We start from the raw sequence: 25,706 nt of genomic DNA, 5'->3' as shown, positions 1-25,706 counted from the left end.
GTACAAACAAATATAGTTATTGATATATTTGTAATATATTTACTTGCTCCGTTTCGATTATATAATCGATGATTGATCGAAATGGCTCGTCCGATTATCTTCGATGATCGATTATGACTTTGGTCCGTATTTCAATCCCTACAAATTACCCATATTCACAAATCAAAGAACTGATTAACGTGTCGCACAGTGCCTATGCCAAATAGCTTATACGCTGATTGGATGATATATACAGTCTTCATTGTCATTCCTACATTGAGGCCTTTTTAAACGCTAATTGGTACAGTTATGGCTAGGTGCCGTTATCGAAGTTTTACTCTTATTTGTAGCTATATACAGTCATGGCTGGGTGCCGATATCGAAGCCCTTTACTCTTATTTGTAGCTATATACTGTCATCGCTCTATTTTATTATATATATTATAATACGTTAATACAGCCATGAGCACAACGCATATAATTATCATGCCGTATTAAACATTGTATTGTATACATATAGTCAAGGGAAGTCCCAAGAAAACACAATAGCTCCATAAGTATTTTAACACTTTTAGACTGTAACACACTTCATAGCTGAAACTGGGTAACAAATGTGTTTTAGTTTCACACCTGACCTGTTTAAGACCCATACGATTTATCCTGTAAAGAATTGGCCATAATGGAACATAGGCGTTATTTTCAGAAAAAAACTGAGTAGAACATACTCTTAAAAGACGATCCCCGTCATTTAAGTGACAAATAAAGCTTCGTACTGACGTTTTATGAAAAAACGTTACCCCTTTTCATTACCCCATTTCATGATCTTCAACAGTCGATAATTTCCGTATAAAATCTCCGGAAATAACCAAACGGTGTCGAGATATAATTTATGCATACCTCGTGACTGGCGGATATCTCCGCCTGTTTTTTTCTGGCTTTATACGTTAAGTTGATTTATCTTCTTCCAGAAGTAGAAATAATGAAACTAGAACTTAAATTTTCTCTGTTGATCTCTTATAGTAATATTGATTTAGCACCCATTTCAAGGCAATTCCTAGCATCTTAAAATATTACAAGGTTCAATACGCAAGTCACTCTAAAAGCGTACTCATCAAGTCAAATACGCTGTCACACGGAACTACAGTTCTCCTGTAATTGGTTTTGTTTTTCATTAAACCGATTAAATATGTGATGATGTGATACCAACTTCGTGAGCTGAACATATCTTCTGGAAAAGACGAAGCATATTAACATTAACACGTTTTAGACGTTCGAATAATATTCTAGCTTTTCAGCGTGGGAGATTTCGAAATTGAAATTTGGAGATTCGCTTATATTACACGTGAAAAAAAGATATGTGAATTTTGTAACGTAATTGATATAGAGAATAAATAACATTTCTTACTGTATTGAAACAAATACAGATTTTTGTTGGAAATATTTTAAAAGTATATCATGGCCGCATGTATATACGTTTAAATAAATTATGTCCAAGAAATATACCACTCAACTAATTAAATTGTAAAATACATAACATCGGCTATGAACATTAGAACTACTGCACTAATGTAATGATATTGTTATTTGTTTTTAGTTTAACTTGTTACCTTATTATAAATGAATTATGCTGATCGTATTACTCGACTTAAGCAGAACAGAACAGAACCTTTTACTTAAATATTACAAACACATCATCTTACAAACATATATACAATTGTAACATAGCGTGTGATATGGGAAAATAATGTTTATAATTATATTTCGTTTAACACATACAGATTCATATTATCTTAGCTTACATGAGTTTTATTCAATTAAATGTTAATGATTCAAAAATTGGTTACTTACACACAGGTAATAATTTATATTACGTATTTTATGAATGCATTTGATGCCTATATATGAATGATAATAATATAACAGTTAATCATAAATCATTTGTAGATATAAATACACTGAATAAGTAAAGTAGTTTCAAGGAACATTTAGAGGCAAAAACAGGTCTAACAATAATTTTGTACAAACAGGATAGAGCAAGGAATTTTGATTACTTAGTTCGCCATAGGAGACTTCTTCCCAACAAAACTTGTTGATCGTATTTAAAACAGCTCTTTATATACAATTATCTTGCTTCACAAAGCTAAATTTTAGGAAATATTTAACCAGATTATTTATATATTGCTTATTAATCGAAACCAATTAACATAACTTTTGTCTGGTTGTATATCTCTGAAACCTCCGATTTCATAAACCCAAAACTTCAGAACAATAATTTAAAACAGATGAAGTGTAGGCGTTAAAAAGATAAAACATCATATCTGTTTAAAAGAAAGTACAACGAATCAAAGCCATCAAAAAGTAAATTGATCTCAACTCTTTCCCTGCAAGTTCTTTTGTAGTTTTTATGAAAGAACTTCAACTGATTAAAACAACGCCGAGATAATTGATAGAACTAAGAATGTTTACGTCCTGTTTGTTATAACTACGTATATCATATCTTCCAACCGTCCACATTGTCATTATTATCAATATTAATTGGTATATTCCATTTACAGAAATCGGATTAATTCAACAATCAAGCACTTGTCTCTGAAAACCCCCACAACATCATCGTCTGCGTATATCAACAGGTAAATTGAAATTCGGTTAATATTTATACCACTTTGTCTCTTAAAACTTGTAAATCTTACCGCAGACAGTCTCTAACCTATACATTGCCATTAAAATCATTTGGATCAAAAGAAGCACATTTAACCTAGATTTTACGATCGACGAACATTACTAGCGAGTTCTGATCCGCAAATAAGTAACCTTAAGTATATCAAGCGAATCTGCTTAGTTTCCAGCTAGATAGCACTTAACCAGAGTTATCTGGTTATGGCATTTGTGGCATATTCGTGAATTGATTATATCTGAAAGACAAACTGTACTCTTGTTATGGAGTGTTCCACAGGGAACCAAATTTATACATTTTTATAATACGATACTTGAAAATAGAACAGTAATCAGCATCATTTTATCTGAGGTAGCACTGAACATAAAAGTGTAATAATAACTCCTTATAGGTTTCAAAAATACGAATATATTCCTTCTTATTTTAAGGAGCGACTTTATTTAGAGATGCACTATCTACCACATTTTTAATGACACTATTTGATAACAAAGACGAGACGGTGCGTTGAATGAGGTTTTATTACATGCTATTAGATTCAAAAGTTTTCATTGAATACACACTGAGAAATATTTAAGGCAATTTTCACGATATCATTTTCTTAGAAAATATTTATAGAAATATACCACAATGACTTGCTTAGGAAATTCTAATTAAACGTGTCCGTGGCCAAAAACATCAAACGTTGATTATAACTGTCAGGTCTTTCCTAAGTCTGCTTTTTTCATAAGTTCCGGTAGATGATAATAGATGATGTACACTGTACAAGTCGAAAACAAAGTTCTGTCTGTAAATTAAGATTAATCACGCACCTCCAACCGCGAGTGCAAGATTAACACAATGTCAATACAACGACCTCAAAAGTTGCTATCTCACATAATGGGCTCCAAGAGTAAGCACAACTTCTAAAGAACTGTGTTTCTACATGCTGTACACTACTTTTAAAACCTTACACAACTAAACAATGCTTATTGACTTGAACACTCTTTGTACGAGTCTTAGAATTTGCTTATAATGATCTACATTAATGATTGTTAAAGTACTATAAGACAACCATACAGGCCACGACTAGGTAAGTAATTACATATGAATAACAAAGAAGACAATATTGAATAAATTCACAAAATTATCTCCGGATCTTGATATCGTATAGGCGCTATCTTGACTTCTTTGTCCTTGTCATTTTAGATAATTTAATATCAAAAATCGTCAAATTCTGTTGTAAAATGCCAATCTAGTTTTATTTACTATAGATGACATGACCATTGGGTAAAGGCAAATACAAATTTGAAATATACATCATCAAACTATCAATACATCAATCACATGCAATGCATACTTGATCTACTCTATGTTAAAGTTGGATTTGCGACTAAACAGTAAAATTTGTAACGGCAAATCATAATACCCTTGTACTTATAATGCATAACTCGCAGATCATTGCAAAAATAGAAAAACCAGCATGACAAATGACAATCAATATGAAAATCCATCAAATCAGCATTAAGTTAAAACCTTACAAAGTTAATATGAAATCCATTCTTTTCTAAATTGAGTTACTTCTACCCACATCAATGTCGAGTCAACAACCTCAAAACAAACAAACTTCTTACACCATAGCCTCATAATCTATATTACCAATATACATCAACGGACACCACTCCTGATTTGAAACTAGCCTTGTTTCAAACTTATTGATGTTTGGAAAAAGGATTACTAGTAGATAGCAATCAACCCAGTCTTGTCAACAGGGCTTGTCCCCCGGTGTAGAGGAGATTGACACGTTGTTGTTAAGGATAAATACTAGGATAAGATAGCAATCAAACCAGTCTTGTCAACATAACTTGTCATCTGCTGAATGAAGAGGACAAAGACACATGTTTGTTAAGGATGAATTCTAAAGATTTCACACAGGAAGAGTAATGATGTATTATCAGGTTAATGAGAGGATATGTTGCTTTTTAAGTATGAGCTAAAATCATATTCAAACCCTTTTACACATTATACGTTTAAATGTAAGACTAAGAAACAGAAGTCGAATACGTTATTTGTGAAACATCTCAATCCTGTAATGTACGCCTACTTCGTGATATGATTCAAAGAGATAACTAAGGACATTTGAATAGATTGTATTTTGGTCTTATTTTCCATGGGGAGTTGTCGAGGAATTAAGAGGCCTTATTTTCTGTCATCATAATTTAGAAGTGGAACTTAGTCTCTAACGTCATTATTAAGCTTCTATTCCTGCAAAAGCTTTTGTCACTCAAAAGGAAAAGTACCAGCAGAAATATATTTATTAAACGCTACTTAGATTTCATATCAGGAAGCACTAAGGTAAATTGGGTTTGTTCCCGATATATGCAGAATACTATGTACATCTGGTCTCCATAGCTTTATTAACAAAAGACCTGTTAATCCAAGGTCGATTCCTAGTAGTTATGAATGAAAAAAAAACACGTGTAAAACAGCTTGTCATCGCAAGAGAATCAGAGCAGTGGTCATATAGAACTTTGTCGGATGAGGACTTTTATGATTTCCGAGTAATACACCCCACATTAACGCCCGCAATTATATACAAGGTATTCGAAAAAAAATGCTGAAATGGAGATAGGCCTTGCATCTAAACTGTTAACTCATTCGTATAAAACAGACACTGACATCGAATGTTCTGCCTGCTCGTAAATGTTTTTACTAGACGAGGAAGTTCGTCTCGTGAACGAATGCACGAGTACAGAACGATTAAGATGGAAATTCCTTTGTAAAGTCACGGAGCATAGGCGTTCTTTTCAGAACAAAAACTAAGTAGAATATACAATTCCCGTCATATAAGTGACAAATAAAGCTTCGCACGGACGTTTTATGAACAAACATTACCCCTTTTCATTACCCATTCCATGACCTTCAACAGTCGATTATTTCCGTATACAATCTCCGGAAATAACCGAACGATTCTGAGATATAATGTATGCATACCTCGTGACTGGCGGAAATCTCCGCCTGTCTTTCTGGCTTTATATTTTTTCAGTAGGATACCTTAACAAGAAATATGATATTTTGGGTGTTGAACATAAACACTCACATTGAATAGAACTGCAAGCAACCCTTTTTTCGTGATGAAATCAAGTATTATTAATACAAAATACCGTTTACGAGCGTAACATGAGGTGAAAAAATCAACCATATGTGATTTTAAGACTATAAATGAGTGGCAGAATTGAAGAAACTAGAACTTATTTTTCTGTGTTGATCTCTTTTTAGTTGTATTGAGGCAAATTTCAAGGCAAATCCTGGCATCTTAGAATATTGCAAGGTTCCCCAACACGTCAGTCAGTCTACCACACGAAAAGAAAGTCCTCCAGTAATTGTGTGTAATTTGTTTTTTATTAAACCGATTAGATATGTGATGATGTGATACCAACTCCGTGAGTTGAACATGTCTTACATACCTTCCATATCAACTCCGTGAGTTGAACATGTCTTACATACCTTCCATACCAACTCCGTGAGTTGAACATGTCTTACATACCTTCCATACCAACTCCGTGAGTTGAACATGTCTAACATACCTTCCATACCAACTCCGTGAGTTGAACATGTCTTACATACCTTCCATATCAACTCCGTGAGTTGAACATGTCTTACATACCTTCCATACCAACTCCGTGAGTTGAACATGTCTAACATACCTTCCATACCAACTTCGTGAGTTGAACATGTCTTACATACCTTCCATACCAACTCCGTGAGTTGAACATGTCTTACATACCTTCCATACCAACTCCGTGAGTTGAACATGTCTAACATACCTTCCATATCAACTCCGTGAGTTGAACATGTCTTACATACCTTCCATACCAACTCCGTGAGTTGAACATGTCTTACATACCTTCCATACCAACTCCGTGAGTTGAACATGTCTAACATACCTTCCATACCAACTCCGTGAGTTGAACATGTCTAACATACCTTCCATATCAACTTCGTGAGTTGAACATGTCTAACATACCTTCCATATCAACTCCGTGAGTTGAACATGTCTAACATACCTTCCATATCAACTCCGTGAGTTGAACATGTCTAACATACCTTCCATATCAACTCCGTGAGTTGAACATGTCTAACATACCTTCCATATCAACTTCGTGAGTTGAACATGTCTAACATACCTTCCATATCAACTCCGTGAGTTGAACATGTCTAACATACCTTCCATATCAACTCCGTGAGTTGAACATGTCTAACATACCTTCCATATCAACTCCGTGAGTTGAACATGTCTAACATACCTTCCATATCAACTCCGTGAGTTGAACATGTCTAACATACCTTCCATATCAACTTCGTGAGTTGAACATGTCTAACATACCTTCCATACCAACTCCGTGAGTTGAACATGTCTAACATACCTTCCATACCAACTCCGTGAGTTGAACATGTCTAACATACCTTCCATATCAACTCCGTGAGTTGAACATGTCTAACATACCTTCCATATCAACTACGTTCCTGTCAATCAGGTTTAATCTAATTTTAAAACAATATAGAAGGCTTTCTTTTAAAAGATTGTGAGTAGTTATTTTGAATCTCTAAGCAATTAAATAAATGTTTATAGTCTTTTACGCGAATGACTAAGTGGGATTTAAAATGGATGTATTCAATTGAACAACGTTTTTAATAAAATTCTGATACTTCCTAATGGTTAAAGATTGTTAAAATATACTTACAGAAATAAATGGTTCGCAAAACCATTTATTTCGTGTAAGGACATAATAAAAACATTAATTTTGTTCATAGGAAATTGAAACAGGCAGTTATTTAAATATTGAAAAGATCGTAATTTGAGAGTAGTCGAATCTAAATATAATTTTTTATCGTGCCCACTTATAGTGTTAACACTATATATGTATAATTTCCAACTATTCAAAAGTTTAAAAGTTTATTAAGATGATGTTATGTGAAAATTCAAGTCTATTAGAGATGTTTCTCCTATCATCATGCTATGTTAACTAGAAAGGGAAAAACTTTATAATATATCTGCTTCTCTATCTTTTCCTTATATTGACCTAAATGTGCTTAATAAATATGTACTCTTTAAAACCTTAGATGTATTGTGTTGTAATTAATTATTATTTGGATGTCGACATTTGTTTAATGGGTATCACCAAATGTTGAAGTTGAAGTTAATAACGATTATAATATTATACCTATTGTTTATTTTTGAAAGCGAATGAATAAAAATCATGTGTTCTAAATCAAGTCCCAAATAACTCTATATAGGAGTGTAGTATATTGCCATCTGTTATATTCAAGGAGAAGACGATCAAATATACTAATTACACATGTTGGGCTTCTTGAATAAAACCATCATAGCTAACCTTGCTTTTTGCTCATGCAAAAAAACTAGAATTCGCGACCAGTTCCTCCAGGACCGGCACGCTTTAAATAAAAAATAACATGACTACGTTAAACGTATTTTGCCAATTGAGAACAAATTAGAAAATAAATAGAATCTTTGTAAAAATGAGAAAGATTATGTGCGTTAATATATTACTTCCATAGGTTAATCGGCTCATAATTTCGAAATGAAAATTTTCACTGGCTACCTTATTATTCTTTGCCATAATTATGCTGGTCAAGGCCGTATTTAATCGACTTTGCAGAACAGACAACAAGAATATTTAAATATTACAAGCTCATCATCTTACAAACAAATATACAATTAAAACATGGCATGTGACATTTAGTAAATTTACATTTTACTGACCGTTCCAAGGCGGTACCTAACAATTCTTGATAAACATACCTATATATATATATATATCGTATGTATGCACTGTGTTGTTTGTGGAGTTTTGTGCTGTTCTTCTTTGTTTCTTGTTTGTGATTTTGTGTCTTTGGCGTTTGCCCAGTGACACTAAACCGGGTTTATGATTAAACCTTGTGCTACTGAGCTTGTTTCTGCAGCTTTTTGCATAAATATGGAAAAATAATGCTTATGATTAAATTTCATTAAACACATACAGATTCAAATTATCTTAAAAAGTACATGATTTTATGTAAACAAATGGCAATGAGTCAAACATTGGACACTTACACACTGATAGAAATTTATACACTTATTTTATAAATGCATTTGATGACTACGTATGAATGATAATAGTATCATAGTTAATCATAAATCATTTGGAAATATCAATACACTGAATATATATAGTAGTTTCAAGGAACACCCAAAAGCATTTTAAATATTATATAAAGAGTCTCCTGATTTGATGGATTTATCACAATACAAACTAATTTTCTAAAGAGTATTTTATTATAATATAGTTCATTTAAAACGTTGGGGTGTAATTATATACCACGGGATGTATTGACGTCTAAGGTATGGGCATATGAGAGCAAAAATGTGTTATCCGCAATAACAAACAGTTTACATTATGTAATATGCTTTCATTTCTCAGAACCTTATTGTGCCTACCGAGTTCAATATATACTTTAAGCAAAGATATGCGTAATTAGCCTAAAACATTTCTATAATATGGTTATTGTTAAAAACTGGACTTTATTCCCCTGAATGCATTTAGATGCAAATACAGGTAACAAAGGCTTCAAACTACTTTAATATAAACATCTTGAGACCCATTCTTCTACTTTGTTCAACCAGGATAGTGCACGAAATTTTAATTACCCAGTTCGTCATAGAAGACTTCTTCCCAACAAAACATATGTGATCGTATTTGAAACCGCTCTTAATATACTACTATCCTGCTTAACGAAGGCAAATTTTTAGGAAGTATTAAACCAGATTATTTATATATTGCCTCATAAGCGAAACCAGTTTACATAACCTCTGGTTGTATATCTCTGAAAACATAAACTCAAAACTTCAGAACATTATTTTAAAACAGATGAAATGAATGCGTTAAAAAGATAAAACATCATATTTATTGAAACGGAAGATCTACAAATCAAAGCCATCAAAGACTAAAGAGATCTCAACATTTCCCCTGCAAGTTCTTTTGTAGTTCTCATGAAGGAACCTCAGCTTATTAAAACAACACCCAGGTAATTAAAAGAACAAACAATTTAAACTTCTTTGCTGTTTTAAATACGTTTATCAGAACTTCCAAGCCTTCCACCATTTCCTTTTATCAATATTAACCATTATATTCTATTTACGAAAATCGGATTATAAACAATGAAGGGAATTCTACGATCAAACCTTTGTCTCTGAAAACAACATCAACACAACATCCTCCTCTGCGAATAGCAACAGGTAAATTGAAATTTGGTCAAAATCTATACCACTTGCCACTTAAGTTGTTATTCTTAACGCAAACACTCTATAAACTATACCTTGTCATTTAAATCATTTGATAAAAAGAAACACAATTAACCTAGAATATAACGATATTTACATTGACGAACACTACTAGCGAGTTCTGAACCTCAAATTACTTAAAGTACATTAAGCGAACATACTTGCAGCTTGATAGCACTTAACCACAGTTATCCAGTTATTGCATTTGTGGCATGTTCATAAATTGATTTTATCTAAAAGACAAACTGTACTCTTGTGATGGAGTGGTCCAGAGCGAAACAAATTAAGCACACTTGGTCAGCAGGATGCTTAAAAACAGAACAGTAATCAACATCATTTTATCTGAGCTTGCACTGAACATAACAACGTCTCCAAATGTGTTTCACAAAAAAAACTGTCAATATATTTATTCTTATTTTAAGAAGCGTCTGATACAATTAAAGTCAAACTGATGTGTCAGTTCTTTACATTCTCAGTTATAAGAAGTTAGACAATACAATTCATAGCATCATCACCTATATGGGAGCAACCTATGGGGATGCACTTTCAGCCGTCTTTTCGAATGATATTACTTGATAACAAAGTAGACGAGACTGCTTCATTGAAAGAGGTTTTACTACATGCTATTGAAGCGTGTGCATTGACTACATTTACATTGAGAAATCTGTAAAGCAATTTTTACGATATCATTTTCTCGGGATATATTTTTGGAAATATACCATTATGCATTGCTTAGAGAATTCTAAGTCTACGTGTGGGTGGCCAAAAAAATGAACGTTGAATTGAAGCTGTTATTTTTAAAGTTCTTGTAGATGTTAATAATGATCAATCGTGCATCACTAATCGAGAGTAAATGATCAACACAATGTCCATCCAACGTCCACACAAGTTAGTATCTCACGTAATAGCCCTAAGAGTAAGCACAACTTCCAAAAAAACTGTGTTTCTACAAGTTGTAAAATACATTTAAATCTTAAAACAACTAAACAATGCTTATTGACTTGTACGCTCTATGTACCCTTCTAAGAATGTGCTTAAAATGTTATACATACTGATTGTTAAAATACTATAAGACAACTGTTTAAGTCATGACTCAGTAAGAGTCAAATTATTACATATAAACAACAAACAAGATACTATTGAATAAATTTACAAAATTATCTCCGGATCTTGATATCGTAGAGGCGCTATCTGACTTCTTTGTCCTTACAATCTTAGATAAATTCATATAAATACTTGCCAATCCCTGTTGTATAATACCATTTTATAGTTGTATTAACTATAGATGACATTACCATTGTGTAAAGGCAAATACAAGTTTAGAAAATAGCTTCATTAAAATACCAATATATCAATTCCATGTAATGCATGCATACCTGATATATCTACTCTATGTTAAAGTTGGATTTGCGACCAAAACGTAAAATTTTTTAACTGCAAAACCCCCAATACTTCTGGAGAGCTTGTACTTGTTATACATAACTCATGTATAGACCATTGCAAAAATAAGTACATAGCATGACAAATGACAATCAATATGACAATCCATAATATCAGTTATTATAAGTTAATAAGAAAGGCATTTTGTTCTAAATTGAGTTACTTCTACCAACATCAATGTCGTTCAACAACCTCAAAACAAACTTCTTCCGCCATAGCCTCATAATCTATTCTACCAGTATGCATCAACGGACAACACTCCCGTTTTGAAACTAGTCTTGTTATTGATTGTATGGAAATGGGATAAGATAGCAATTAACCCAGTCTTGTCAACAGGGCTTGTCATCTGCTGAATGTAGAGGACATTGACACATGCTTGTTAAGGATGAATTCTAAAGACTTCGTACAGGAAGAGTAATGGTATATTAACAGATTAATAAGACGATAATTATGTCGTTTTTCACGTATAAAATCAAATAACAGGACTGATATAATTCATAACTACATAATGAAATAAAACAATTAGTTTTCTTCCCTTTTCCTGTATATCCTTTATAAGAAGTCACGTGATTTAGGAGCTAACACTCGATTTTATGGTATGAAAAATATTTTGGAATTTATTAAAAAATTAATCTTTATAAAACTAGTTGAAAATGAATTTTATGTAAAATGGTGCTTGGGAAACATTTACAATGAAAAATGATGACTAAATCTAAAAACAAAAATAGAAAAGATAGAAATAGTAGTGACAATGAAACCAATAACCTGAAAATATGTAAACAAAGAGGCCCGTCCGGAGATTCGGGCACTGGAAATACATCTGTAAGTGACATTATAAACAGGACTAACCTGTGCTTCACTATGATGAAAATTTGGACGGAAGTGTATTTGTAAGCAAAGTTAGTGGATTTACAGAAGTCAGTTTAGCCATGGTTATAAGCACCAGTGAGCCTACACACCGTGACTTAATGAATATGTTGAATGCCGTGAGTGGTAGGCTTGAAACTGTAGAAAAAATGGGGACCATCGAATCCTTAGAAAAAAGAATGTCATCGTTTGAGGTGGACATTAAACAGTTGTGTGTTGCGCTGGATGACCGGGTGAAGAAAGTTGACGTGAGAGTAATACGTCTCGAGGACAAGGTGGAGTGGGCGATATACACGCGGCTGTACTGGCAGAGCGGACAAAGAAGCTGGAAAAGGAGAGGGATGCCCTGCGTGACGGCGTCTCATATATACAGTCTCAATCTATGAGAAACAATTTGGCTTTCACTGGGGTGTCCGAGGATAAACACCAACGGGATTAAGCATGCGGAAGCAATAGAGCGGGTGTTGCCTCATCATCTCCAGGACGCCTTCGAGATCGCCCGTGAGTTAGCCAAAAGTATTCGATTCGCTGAGGGTTCACATGTCACCAGGTTCCTCAGTTGCGGGCAAGACCAAGAATATCATTGCAAAATTTACTTTTTCAAATATCGAAAATCATGCTAACAGCTTGATGCGTCCCAGTGTCATGTTTTTGAACAATTCCCATCGGATGTCATCAAGAAGAGAAGGAAGCTGGTTCCCCAGATGAAAGAGGCGGAGGGCGAACATAGCCTACGACACCCTCTACATCGACGGAACCGCTGTGAGAGCATAGGGACACGACGGCGGAGAGGTTTCCATCCTGTCGTGGAACACACATGGTTAAACTGATTGTAAAAAGGGCAATACTGATTTTTCTAATTTGATTAATTCATTTGATATTTGTTTTATATATGAAACTTGCGATATATTTAATAGCATTTTATTGTCAGGGTTCTTTCCAGAAAAGTGGACAGAAGGTCTTATTATTCCTCTTCATAAAAAGGTTCTGTTAATGATGCCAAAAATTACAAAGGAGTTACACCTGTAAGCTGTTTTTTAAAAGTGTTTACAACAATTGTATGAATCTAATGCTACTGTTTTGGAAGCACAATTCAGATTTCGTAAAGGTTGCTCACCAGTTGACGCAATTTATATTTTAATGTTTATTGCTCAATAATATATTAATGAAAATAAATATATGTTATTTATGTCGACATGCTTAAGCGATTTGATAGTATTAATCGCAATTCTTTGTGGCTTAAACTGTAAAAATGTGGTATAAAAGGTAAATTACTTAGAATAGTGAATTGGTTGAAATAGCCCTTAAGGCTATGAATACTTTATATATACATGCAAACAATACGACCTTAAAGCTAAATTGTCAATTATTTTATACTTTTGTTGGCTCAATATCGAATCATGCCTGTGAAATTTGGGGTTGTAGCATGTCAAAAGAGATATGACGTATACATTTAAAATTTTGTAAGCGATTGTTAAAGGTTAAAATAAACACATATAGTGCTACAGTGTATGGAGAACTATGTAGAAATCCTCTATATAATAATAGATATGTAAGAGTTATAAGATAATTTCCTTTGATTATTAAACATACTTAGATTTATTTCCAAAGAATTTACGTTTATACTTTGTTAGATTGTGAGTTTCTGCACACCCGTTTAGAATACAAACATGACGATATACACTTAATAATATACCTCGTTACGAACGTTAGTTTTTATGTTCTAATAGTAGGGACATAGAGGATGAACCAAATTCCATCAACTATTGGCATCATGTGATAAAAAGTAAGTTATGAATGTCTGTAAATAAATAAAAGAAGCATTTGTTATAAGCAACTCATTTATAAATAGTACAACTTAAAAGTGTAGTTATGAAACTTTCCCTCACCGCCAATGTTAACATAATTATTAGTTTGTATTCAATTTACATAAACGTTTTGACTTCGTTACACATTATGTTTTATAATCTTATGTTTATAAATTTAGATAAGTGACATGTATATATATATATATATATATATATATATATATATATATATATATATATATATATATATGTATTACGGCGATGTACTCTTGTATAAGTCGAATCAACTGTCTGTTTTGTTTATTTTGGTCTAAAACAGAATATTTTTGGATTTTTAAATGGCCCGAATGAAACATTGTATGTTTTACGTTAGCTGGATATGTTTATATCATATTTTCAACTGTTTCAATAAACCTGAGTTGATTGCAAACGTGTTTTCTTGTTGTTATGTCACTTAATACATGAACTTAATACATGAACTAATTATTCCTACTTATATATTTATTCATGCTCATATCAATTATATCAATTATATTCTGTTCAAATGTCCCTGGGCAGGGGGTCAAACGTTTTTCTATTTTTGCAGAATTTTAAGTGAGGGAAATGTTAGATGCGGAACAAAATGGCGGTTCTAAAAGTATTTTGGTGTTTCTGGGAGGATATATTGACCTGCTAAGTAGGTTTATATTACTTTTATCGCAATATAAATACAACTACCCGGAGGACAGACGTGTAAGGTTTTCTTGGTTTGTTAACCTATGATTCTAGAGGCATAAACAAAAAGGTTATTGAAAGTATAAGCTAAACGATTGCTTTGTTAACAAAGTGAAAAGAGAAATTGTGTTTTTAGTCAAAGTGTACCATTCTGGTATCATTTTAGCTATTTTTATTGAGTGTTTGCATTTTCTTCTTTTCGACACTTCACATAGGCATTATCGGATTTTTTTTTTATATGTTTAAGCAACTTTTATGCCAGGCGTGGAAGTGTTACGCAGTTTTCGTTCGATGCAGAATCAGAATAAGCCTGCGTTAATATAAGTGTATTAAAGACACGAGCTGTAAGACATGTTCATATTTATAACAAAAGGCAATCTGTTACCCAATGAAGTTCCTCGTCGCAATAATGAACAGCTGCAAAGCCCGCACAACCCTTTTTTGTAAAAATAAATAAAGATAGCTTTATTTAGCAGTGAATTTGCCTTCGTTTTGAGATCGAAAAAAGATCATGAAAGCGTCTGCATTTATTGTTTTATTTTTAAGTATATTCGTTAAGTTTGGCTTTTTTAAACATACTACGAATTAACGTGTTTCTCTCTTGGTCTCGATAACAAAGCCATTAAAATATTGATTTTCGCCAATCGCTGTCAACTGATATCATTTTAATAAATCTAGCATTTCAATAATTTCTAAGATTTCTCATTGGAGAGAAATTACTACGCTAGACAAACTATATATCTATCCATGCATATTAAGTTTCTTTAACCGAGTTTCCCTCGTACTACGATAACTTGTCCTTCTAAGAGATCTTAAAAAGTCCAATTTATTTTTGAGATAAATTGTCTTAGAGAGCAATAATGAAGCTGATTTAGAACTTTATGTCTTGGAAGCCAGTGTGCATAAATAGCTTAATAATATTGCGGCGGATTTCTGCCGTTTCATATATAACGAAAATACGGCAAAGTGGCATCTAGACGGGTTTTTGTGCCATTTTCAACTAGGTTTTTTGGTTCATCCCTTATCCGTTTATGAGGGATTGGGTCAAGGTCATGGTCACTGTTTCTATAAATACAAAAAATGGTTTCCGCCCAATTGAAAAAGTAGTAATTGTTTGATTGTTATGAAAGTTTGTATGTAGGTAGCTTATATAAAGCGCTAGCCTGAGCTCGCTTTTGAGTAGAGGTGGGGGCGGGGGTCAATGTCTCTGTTACCACTGTTACTAAAAATAGAAAAATGGTTTCTGCCCAACTACTAAAGTAAGAATGTGTTAGTGTAGGTAGCTTATGCGAAGAGCTAGCTTTGAATTTCTTTTGAGTTGGGTGTGATCAAGGTCAAGGTCACTGTTTCCAAAAATAGAAAAATGGTTTCCATCCAATAACTTTAGTAAGAGTTGATGGACAGTGGTCAAACTTGGTGTGCAGGTAGCTTATGTGTAGAGCTAGCGTTGGGTTGTTTTTGGGGGATATGTTCATGTTCAATGTCACTGTTGGTAAAGATAGAAAGAATGTTTCCGCCAAATAACTTACGTAAACATTCATGAATAGTGTTGAAAGTAGGTATGTAGATAGCCTATGAAAAGAGCTAGCTTGGTAATGCTTTTGCGGGGAGGGGTGTCATGGGTAATGTGACTGTAACAAAAAGTAGAAAACTGGTTTTAAACCAATTTATTTACGCTGCTTCTACTCCCTAATTCATACGAAAAATTACTTGACTCCGCTGCGCTAGGCGGTGTTCATATTACTGTCCAGAAAAACGGAAGCAACGTGTCACAATATAATATTGCGATAGAATCTTAACATCATGTGCGGGATTCCATTATCAAAACAAACCATTGTATAACCATTGTTGCAAGCTATTCAAAAGACGTCATGTTTACAACAGCTGCGTCATCCTAACTACATGTATTGCATAGTGCACTCATTTATAGAAAATACAAATTCCCCTAATAATGATTGGTGAAATGTGCAAGACATTCCTTTTTTGGCATTTAAATGTTTTGCTTACTTATTAAGTACTTAAAGAAAAAAACAACACTTTGTTGTCACAATGGAATTCATCATTATTATATGGCTTATAAATGATACAGTGGCAATTTCAGGGACAAGTCAACTAGCTATATATTTACAAATAAAACTGGGTTAAGGCCTAACAAAAACTTAACGCACACTAAAAAGATACACACAACGTAACAACATGTACATCTCAATATTTATATGGAAACCTACAGAAACAAGCTCAGTAGCCAAACGTTTAAACATAAACCCCATTTAATGCCACAGGGTCAACACCAAGGACATAGAACAAAAAAACCCCCCAAAAACAATCAAAAACAATCAAACAAGCAATATAGAACAAGAGCACAAAACTCCCCAAACAACACAGTGCATATATCTACATAGTGTAGGCCACAACCATGGAACGGTGTGATTTGCTTAAACTTGTACACAGCCTCACCCTTGTCAAAAATTGCAAAATTGAAATTATAAGGATTTTTGTCACATCACGTATTCCTTCTGGGACTCAAAATATCTTCAGTGTATGAAACCAAAAGTCTCAGTTTGATAAAGTGCATCGCTGTAAACGTCCCCATAGCAAATACTTTAGCGGTATTAAAGTTTTAAGAATCATTAAGACACATATTCCAATCAGACTGGAAATCTTGTTACTACACTGACTACGAGTTTGACGAAGTAAAACTACGCGTTTACCTTTCAATGGCGTAAATTGTGATCATCCAGGCGGACGCAGCGACAAGCGCTTGACTGACCAAACCAAACAGCTGACAGCACACTGACCCGAATAACCAACGGCCTGAAAAAACAACAATAATACGGACAAAGTTAAACCCAGTCAAACATATGTCAAGAAGGACTACCTGTTAAGGACAGGTGTTAGATCTGCTATTAGTTTTCAAAGTTTCCAGTTGGTGAATGTTAAGGGCCAGTTGTACCGGCATGCTACTCACAGATGCAAAGCAACCAACGGTCTCCGATGGTCATGCCCTTAGGAAACCATAACCGTAAACGGTATCAAATGGAGGTAAAGGTCTTAGCTAGCTGGTAGAGTCTTTTAGCGACAAAGAAACAAATTATGTAATGACAGATATACATGCATGACATTGTTTTCGATTAAACTAAGTAATTTAATCAGTTCCCAGTACTTCTTCCATCTATGGTCAAGGTACGGAATGCCGTTAGGGCCATCGCCTGTGAATGTGTTGATCTGAAACGCGATACTTGATAGTACGATGATGAAAACGCGACAGTACGATGGTGATAACGCGACAGTACGATACTAAGATAGCTTAAACGCGAAATCACGATATTGAAACAGACGCCTGCCATGTCATACTTACGGCAAACATATATAACAAATTGTTAGTTAATTCCCCAACACCGAAAAGTTTAATGAAAACCCAATTAATTATTCCATTGGAACCAGCAGCAGTACTTTACCATACATTCTCCAATCTCTTCACATTCGACTTCAACAGTGTTCGCCTTTAAGTGAATAGGTTCGATTCTGAAGAAACCCATCACAATTCATAATTCTACTAATACAAATAACAGTATAAGAAGGTTGCACTTGAAGTTTTGTGATATGGACACTAAAGGATCTCTCGAAAATGGTAGTTTTTTATGTTTGCATCCTCTACTGACGCATGAGATCAGCTGAAAATCAATTCCAACACGAGAAGGTTCCAAATAATTACTCAAATTTAGCAATAACATTTCAAAGTCGGATCCAGGACTTGCATTAAGAAGACCGTACCTCTACGGAATTCTAATATCAGTCTATGTGTGATATTCTATTACGTTTGTCTGTATTCCAAAGCATTACAACCAAATCACAAGGTACAAAAGAGAAGAGCGTGGATATCATTTATCGTAATTTAATCAATGTTCGTAAATATCGTAAGGGATGCGAACATAATAATCTTTCTAAAAGATGGATCCTTTCAAAAAAGCAACAATAACTAATACTATGTTTTTATCACTGCCCAAAGCTGTGTCATTTTGATAAAAGCTCTATAGTGTCAGTATCTTTTGGTCTTTAATATCAAGGCCGTAGTTTCTCATTTAATTCGACTCATGAATAATCTAGGATACCTCGAATTCTTAAGGAAGAAGATTCTGCTTATTGCCACAATTCGGATTTTTACCGTATTTTTTTCAAATAATTTTAAAGTCGGTTCTTCACACATACAGCCAAGGGATTTGTTTGTATCAAATTCTGCAAATATTTTGTATATATATGCAGAATTTTATTTGCAAAATATGAAAATATTTGATAAATGAAAACACCCGTTTTATGTCTATGAGTTGATTTTGTTTATCTACACCTTAATAGCTGGATTTATAAAGCATGCAAACACTTCGCTATGTGACGTTTTTGTGTAGATATTTCATAGGAGTAGAAAAAACTGTATCAAAGAAAAAAAGCGCATGTTTTATTTCTTGAGCTCTCTTGAAATCGCCTCTTGAAATAGCCTCTTTGATTACTTAAAGGTACCATGAGCTTTCAAAACATGCAAAATCCAGTTAAGTACCTTTTATTTTGTTTCACAATTGTAAACCAGAGTGTGGCTGTTAATTGCATGAATTATGCACTATCAAAAAATGATCTTTAGGTTTCCAAAAACAAATTAAGCAAGAGTGCGACGTGTCAATTTTAACACATAAAATATTTGTTGTTTAAATAGATTTCTTAGGATTTCGAATTAAAGCAGATTTATGGTAAAGTCTGTTGAAAAAAAAAAGGATTATAGTATTCATTTTCATTTTCCTAATAAGTCGTGAGCGGCTAAGCAAAATACACACCATAGAAAAAGTATGGTACCCCAAAATGTAGTGCCAAGAGTCTTATCTTTTTATTACGGTATTCCCAGTAAACGACATTGACATTTTATTTTCAACTGGACTTTCGATCTTGAAATATGGAAAATAAAGCAGATTAGAAAAAATAACTGAGTGCGGGGGAATTCGATCTATCGTCATCCGCGTGTCAACATGACAGAGAAAAGGCAATATAGAGATGTATACATTCAAATTACGGACATGTATGGCTGATTATATACAAGCCGTGTCTTTATTCTAGACTTATGTTGGTTTTTACATGCTGTGATATTGATGCAAATTATCACGTATTTAACATTTCTCCGTTTTTTTCACAATATATTTTTTTTCTGACGTAGTTTTAGGCATTAAATGACATACTCGTCCAAATAGCATCCAGGGTTGTTCTGTTGTTAGCTGGTTCAAAAAACAATATCTATTTCACCAGATAAAGTCATTAAATCTAAAACAAGCTGAATATTAAAGTCGAAAAACTGATCTTGCTTTTAGCAATTAACTGCAAAAATACATCCAATTAGGACTTTTATATGAGCTGCAGGCTCCGCATAATAGCATAGTGATAATTAAAGCTAAATATGTAAGTCATTTTGCTGTGAGGCCCATCTATCCTATTATAGACATAGAGGATTTTTGATGATTTCAGTGTAAGATCGTATTTTATTTCAAGAGTGTCATTGATAAACATATTTTCACGAGTGGCTTCGCCACGAGTGAAAATTTAATTTTTATATGACCACGAGTGAAATTAAATACGCAGTTCAAACGTGTTAGCAAAAAAAAGTGCGGATAATCATTGGATAAAAGCATTTTTCTTAGATTACAGTTTGTTTAATAATGCATCTAAACTATGAGGGGAAAACGGTTTTGCCTCCCCCCTTCCATCCAAGGGGAAATTTTGTAGATGATTTTATGAAAGTATATCACTTTACAGACATTTTAAGACATGTTTACGCCTTGGCCATTGATGCGTTTGGAAATTACAGCATTTGATAGTTCGTTGCCAAATGATTTGAAACTGTCGAACATAGCTTTCACTTGTTAAATACTACGGTTTAAACACAGAGAAAAGTATAGAAAACTGTTCAATAACTGGTCAATAATATATGACGTGGTAAAACACGCCAATAATTTTTCAGCTATAAAAAGATGTTTCATGGCTCACTATACTGTAATTTACGTGACTGTAAAACTTGCAATATTTTATGACAAAAAACAAGCATCAAAATAATATGAATCGATTTGATGAGAACTATTTAATTATAATTACACTTCAAACAGTAATGATGAATAAGCCATAATGCCAAGTAAAACATTCACATTTATATTACGTTACATCATCAGAAAAGTATGTTTCCTTTTTATACATATTAAACAAATAATGCCTTCAACGAGCATTTATCGTCATTTTGCAATCCTAACTTTTTATTGATCCCTGTTCATGCACAAAAGCAACATGCAAAAATAATTAGAAAACAATCACAAATTATTTGAATGCTCATGTAGAATACGTTACTTTGTAAAAAGAAATCTAACAAACTATTTCTAAAGTAAATTAGATTTATTAACTTCACACTTTTCATATTACAACTCTAATCTGTAATGCAATATTAAATTGCAACAACAAAATGAACGACCTTTAAGTCTCAAGATATGGACAAAATACTAATCTGCATGAAAAATACTTTACCTCAAATTTCAATGATAAAGCTTTATAAATGTTGGCGCAGTTCTTTTTTTGCATTCAACTTACTTAAATAAATCAGTTGTTTTCGTACGTGATTTGTTTTTTATGAAAGCAAATGTTCGAATAATCAGATTCAAAGTTCAAGAAAACATGATAACCATATTTCTAATAAACGGCTAGTTGTTTATTTCCAAATACGTCTAATAACAATAGATGAAACCTTTTTTAGTTTTCAAAATACTTTTGGCAACCTTTTTCTGGTTCTTTCTGGTTTTGAAGTTGAAGTGACATATTCAGTTTTGACTAAGGGGACTAGATTTTGAAAGTAGTTCTTAAAGCTGATATTTTCACTCTTTATCGTGAAAATATCAAAATGATATTATAACTGTTGTTATTTCACCGATAAAACTCCATATTGCATCGAAAGACATGAACGAAACACGTTTTCTTTACATCAACATTTCGTTGGCTTGTTTCAAAAATACCAGACATGCACAAATGCATACATAACAACAGTTGTAATATAAGATTAACTAAAGCGATCAATGCTTGAATTCTGTATTTTAGCCACAAACGTTATCTTTGAGAGAAATATAGATCGAATAATCATGCACAAAGAATGAAATGATGTGTTGAACAATATAACATGTGAAGTTGTTTGTCATTTGGCTACAACTGTTGCTGACAAGAACAAAAGTGTCCATGAGTTGGGTTCTAACCATAATTTTTGAAATGTACCCAAACATCAGATGCACCTGACAAAAGTACAACAAATTAAAGTGTTTTTTTTTCTTTTATGTTTTAAGCTGAATTAGTGAAATAAAAGCTGTACAAATATTAACTCTAACTGGTCTTCATCCCAACTTAAAAACAACCTGTCAACAAGCGAATAATCTCCGACAGTGAAATTGATTTAATATCCATATATCATGAAACTATGTACTGTGAAACAAACTCTAGAAAATTGTTGATAATCCAAGTAAATGGCGACAAATGTATTGGCCAATGTATTCATTCAATGTTCAACTTAAAAATAACTAGGGCATATCTGTCATTATAAGGATCATAAATGCCTTTTTAAAACTGTATTTATAAAAGAACGAAACACGAGAATAGAATAAAATTCAAAATAAAAATCTTAGAAAACAATTACACCACAAGCCGACAAAGGATCGACAGACTACGGCATCGTCACTTAAAACCTTAAATTTAAATTGTTTAGCTATATAATAAAAAGAAAAAAGGTTTGTTTCAGTGTTAGATAGCAAATATATATATATACGATATGTAATCTCAACCAGCAAAAAACAACAACAAATCACTCGTGGCTATGCTATTCGCGGAATATAGCTTTTGGTGCTAATTCGGTGAAATATGTTGCAATCTTACACTAAAACAAACAATCATCATCTATATATTTGCCTCGCAAGTCAAAACTTGACTTTCCTAAACATTGAGCTACTAGTATTTTTCATCTGATCAGTTCTTATTCTTTGAGATTTTTTTAAATATTTATCAAAATACAAAATGATAAACAAATATCTGACGTTACATCTACAATTGTTGAATGTATATCACATAAGCCAACTAAACATAATAAATCAAGAAGTTTTTTCTTTATTTAACTAAACTAGCTAATTCTAATTAAATAGTGACCCCGTAGACGCCATATGACTTTAGAATGTTATGTAGGCCAATGCATGCTTTTTCCGTCATTTTTAACGGATTCTCAATCAAAGATTGCGTGATCAATATTTAAAAAATATAATCGCACCTGCCGCTGTGGATATAATTAGCATACTGCAATTGACGAGCGTGCACGTGGCTGTTGTGCCGACGATAAAGCGCTGAAGCACTTCGCCGGCAGGTCGTCGGCGGCGGTTGTTGTGAGGCGACATCTTTCGCATTGAATCATCATCCTCAGACAGGTTGGGCGTTTCCCGATTCATTGCCTTTGGTACGTACTACGTTGTGCTTTGATATTCTAAAAGTCTGATCGGAATCTCTAAACACGTATTTCCACCTTAACAACGATTTATCTTACGGTTCCTATGGTTTTATTGTGTATAAACATATGTAAAAACATAATGTTAGAAAAAAATCCATATTTTGAATATTCCTTTTCGTACCATATTATGTTAGACCAGTATAACTGATGCACCTTTTTGCACTGTTAATATATTTGGTCTATTTTTCATAAGCAAAAACAAGGAGTGTTGTTTTTATTTCCACTGATATTTCTCTCTAGTATTGCGCACACGCATTCATCATGTGAGGATAGTATATGAGATGGGAGCCAGCTGTTCGCTATTCCCATCATGTCCAAAACCAATAGTTCGTTTCACGTCCCGTTAATTATCTTGTCTTCTTTCTTAAGAATTCGATCAGTTTCTTTCGTGGAAAATAATTATAAAAATCTCTAAACTTAAATCCGGATACTTCTAAGAGCATTATCAATCAGCTTGAAATCCTTAAGAGATGTCGATAGAATATATTTCCTGGCAAATATTCTCTGAGCTCTCACAATTGAACTGTGCATGATAAATGTACCGCCTAACATATTACTAATACTTGCATCTATGATGGAACTAGTAAAAATAAATTCAAGTAATAATTTAAGTAGTGCTGAGTTGTATTATGTTTGTAGTGTTGTGTTGTATTGTATTGTATTTTATTGTTTGTATTGTATTGTATTGTATTGTATATTTATATCGTATTTTATGTAATTGCATTGTATTGTATTGTATATTTATATCGTGAATTGTATTGTATTGTATTGTATTGCATTGCATTACATTACATTACATTGTATTGTATTGTATTGTATTGTATTGTATTGTATTGTATTGTATTGTATTGTATTGTATTGTGTTGTGTTGTGTTGTGTTGTGTTGTGTTGTGTTGTGTTGTATTTGTATTGTATTGTATTGTATTGTATTGTATTGTATTGTATTGTATTGTATTGTATTGTATTGTATTGTATTGTATTGTATTGTATTGTATTGTATTGTATTGCATATTACTGCATTGTATTGTATTGTATTGTATTGTATTGTATTGTATTGTATTGCATTTTTTTATTTTTTTTTTTATTTTTTTTATTTTATTTGTATTGTATTGTATTGTATTGTATTGTGTTGTGTTGTGTTGTGTTGTATTGTATTGTATTGTATTGTATTGCATTGCATTGCATTGCATTGCATTGCATTGCATTGCATTGTATTGTATTGTATTGTATTGTATTGTATTGTATTGTATTGTATTGTATTGTATTGTATTGTATTTTATTGTATTGCATTGCATTGCATTGCATTGCATTGCATTGCATTGCATTGCATTGCACTGCATTGCATTGCATTGCATTGCATTGCATTGTGTTGTATTGGATGTATTGTATTGTATTGTATTGTGTTGTGTTGTGTTGTGTTGTGTTGTGTTGTGTTGTGTTGTATTGTATTGTATTGTATTGTATTGTATTGTATTGTATTGTATTGTATTGTATTGTATTGTATTGTATTGTATTGTATATGTACTGTGCTGTGCTGTGCTGTGCTGTGCTGTGCTGTGAAACTAAACAAGGACATAGATCTAACTTGTAATACTCAATACAAGCCTTTCAATTGTTTTGAAATACATCTGCCAATAAAATAATTCTAAGTCAAGGTCATGATATTCTCACATTGCTTTACAGGCAAACGATTTCTATACAATGTTTGCATGCTTGTAGTTAAAAAGACTTTTAGGCCGTAAGAAAGTGTTATCAAACCTCTCAAATGAAATTCGTTTTTATATGGATAAACTCCTTTTTAATGTGTTAATTTAAATTATTCAGAAAGCATTGTTTGTACAATACTAAATTCCACACTAGGTAAATTATTAACTAAACTTTCAAGATATTGATTTAGAAACTTAGAATCTTACTTACCATAAATGAAAACTATAGACGTCATGTACTTATGTTGTATGGAATAACTTAAGTTTTCTCTTCTTTTCTTTTGCTTTTCTCTTCCAACTATTTTATTGTTGTTAATCCATATTTTTCTGTTCTTATTTGGCTATCTATTTTGTTATTGCTTTTTTTTTCTATTTTCCTTCATTATTTTATCTTCGTGACTATCATATCCGCGCAAGCTATGGAACACTGTTGGAATCTGTTTTAAGTAATCTAAATGATCTCTTACATATATTGTGAACAGATCCTCTGTTTTTCCAGTGACATTTCAATGGTCTCTTACAGGCCTAAACTTGTCACTTCTGTAGTCTGCTTTTGTGTATTCCTTTTTCCAAAATTGCAAAATGGAGCTTCTTTTAATTCCTCCTCCTCTTGTTTAGTTGTTAACATTTCTGTATTAAAATGGTCTTTC

The 25,706-nt window shown here is 32.9% G+C and overlaps 1 protein-coding gene across 1 annotated transcript in view; it reads right to left on the bottom strand.

Moving 5' to 3' along the window:
- The window catches only part of LOC128216403 (uncharacterized), a 34,055-nt gene extending 10,463 nt beyond the window's left edge, over window positions 1–23,592 (bottom strand). The window contains exons 1-2 of the mRNA XM_052922962.1: window positions 23,117–23,592; window positions 17,511–17,613 (exon numbers count right to left, since the gene is read on the bottom strand). Coding sequence (XP_052778922.1) covers window positions 17,511–17,613; window positions 23,117–23,291 — 278 coding nt within the window. The 5' untranslated portion in view covers window positions 23,292–23,592. The remainder of the gene's footprint in view (window positions 1–17,510; window positions 17,614–23,116) is intronic.
- Window positions 23,593–25,706: the final 2,114 nt, after the last annotated feature.

The sequence above is a fragment of the Mya arenaria genome, chromosome 14 (assembly GCF_026914265.1).
Source record: "Mya arenaria isolate MELC-2E11 chromosome 14, ASM2691426v1".
In the NCBI taxonomy this organism is placed as follows: Eukaryota; Metazoa; Mollusca; class Bivalvia; order Myida; family Myidae; genus Mya; species Mya arenaria.
Note: the sequence above shows the minus strand (reverse complement) of the source record. Positions and strands in the feature narration are given on the sequence as shown.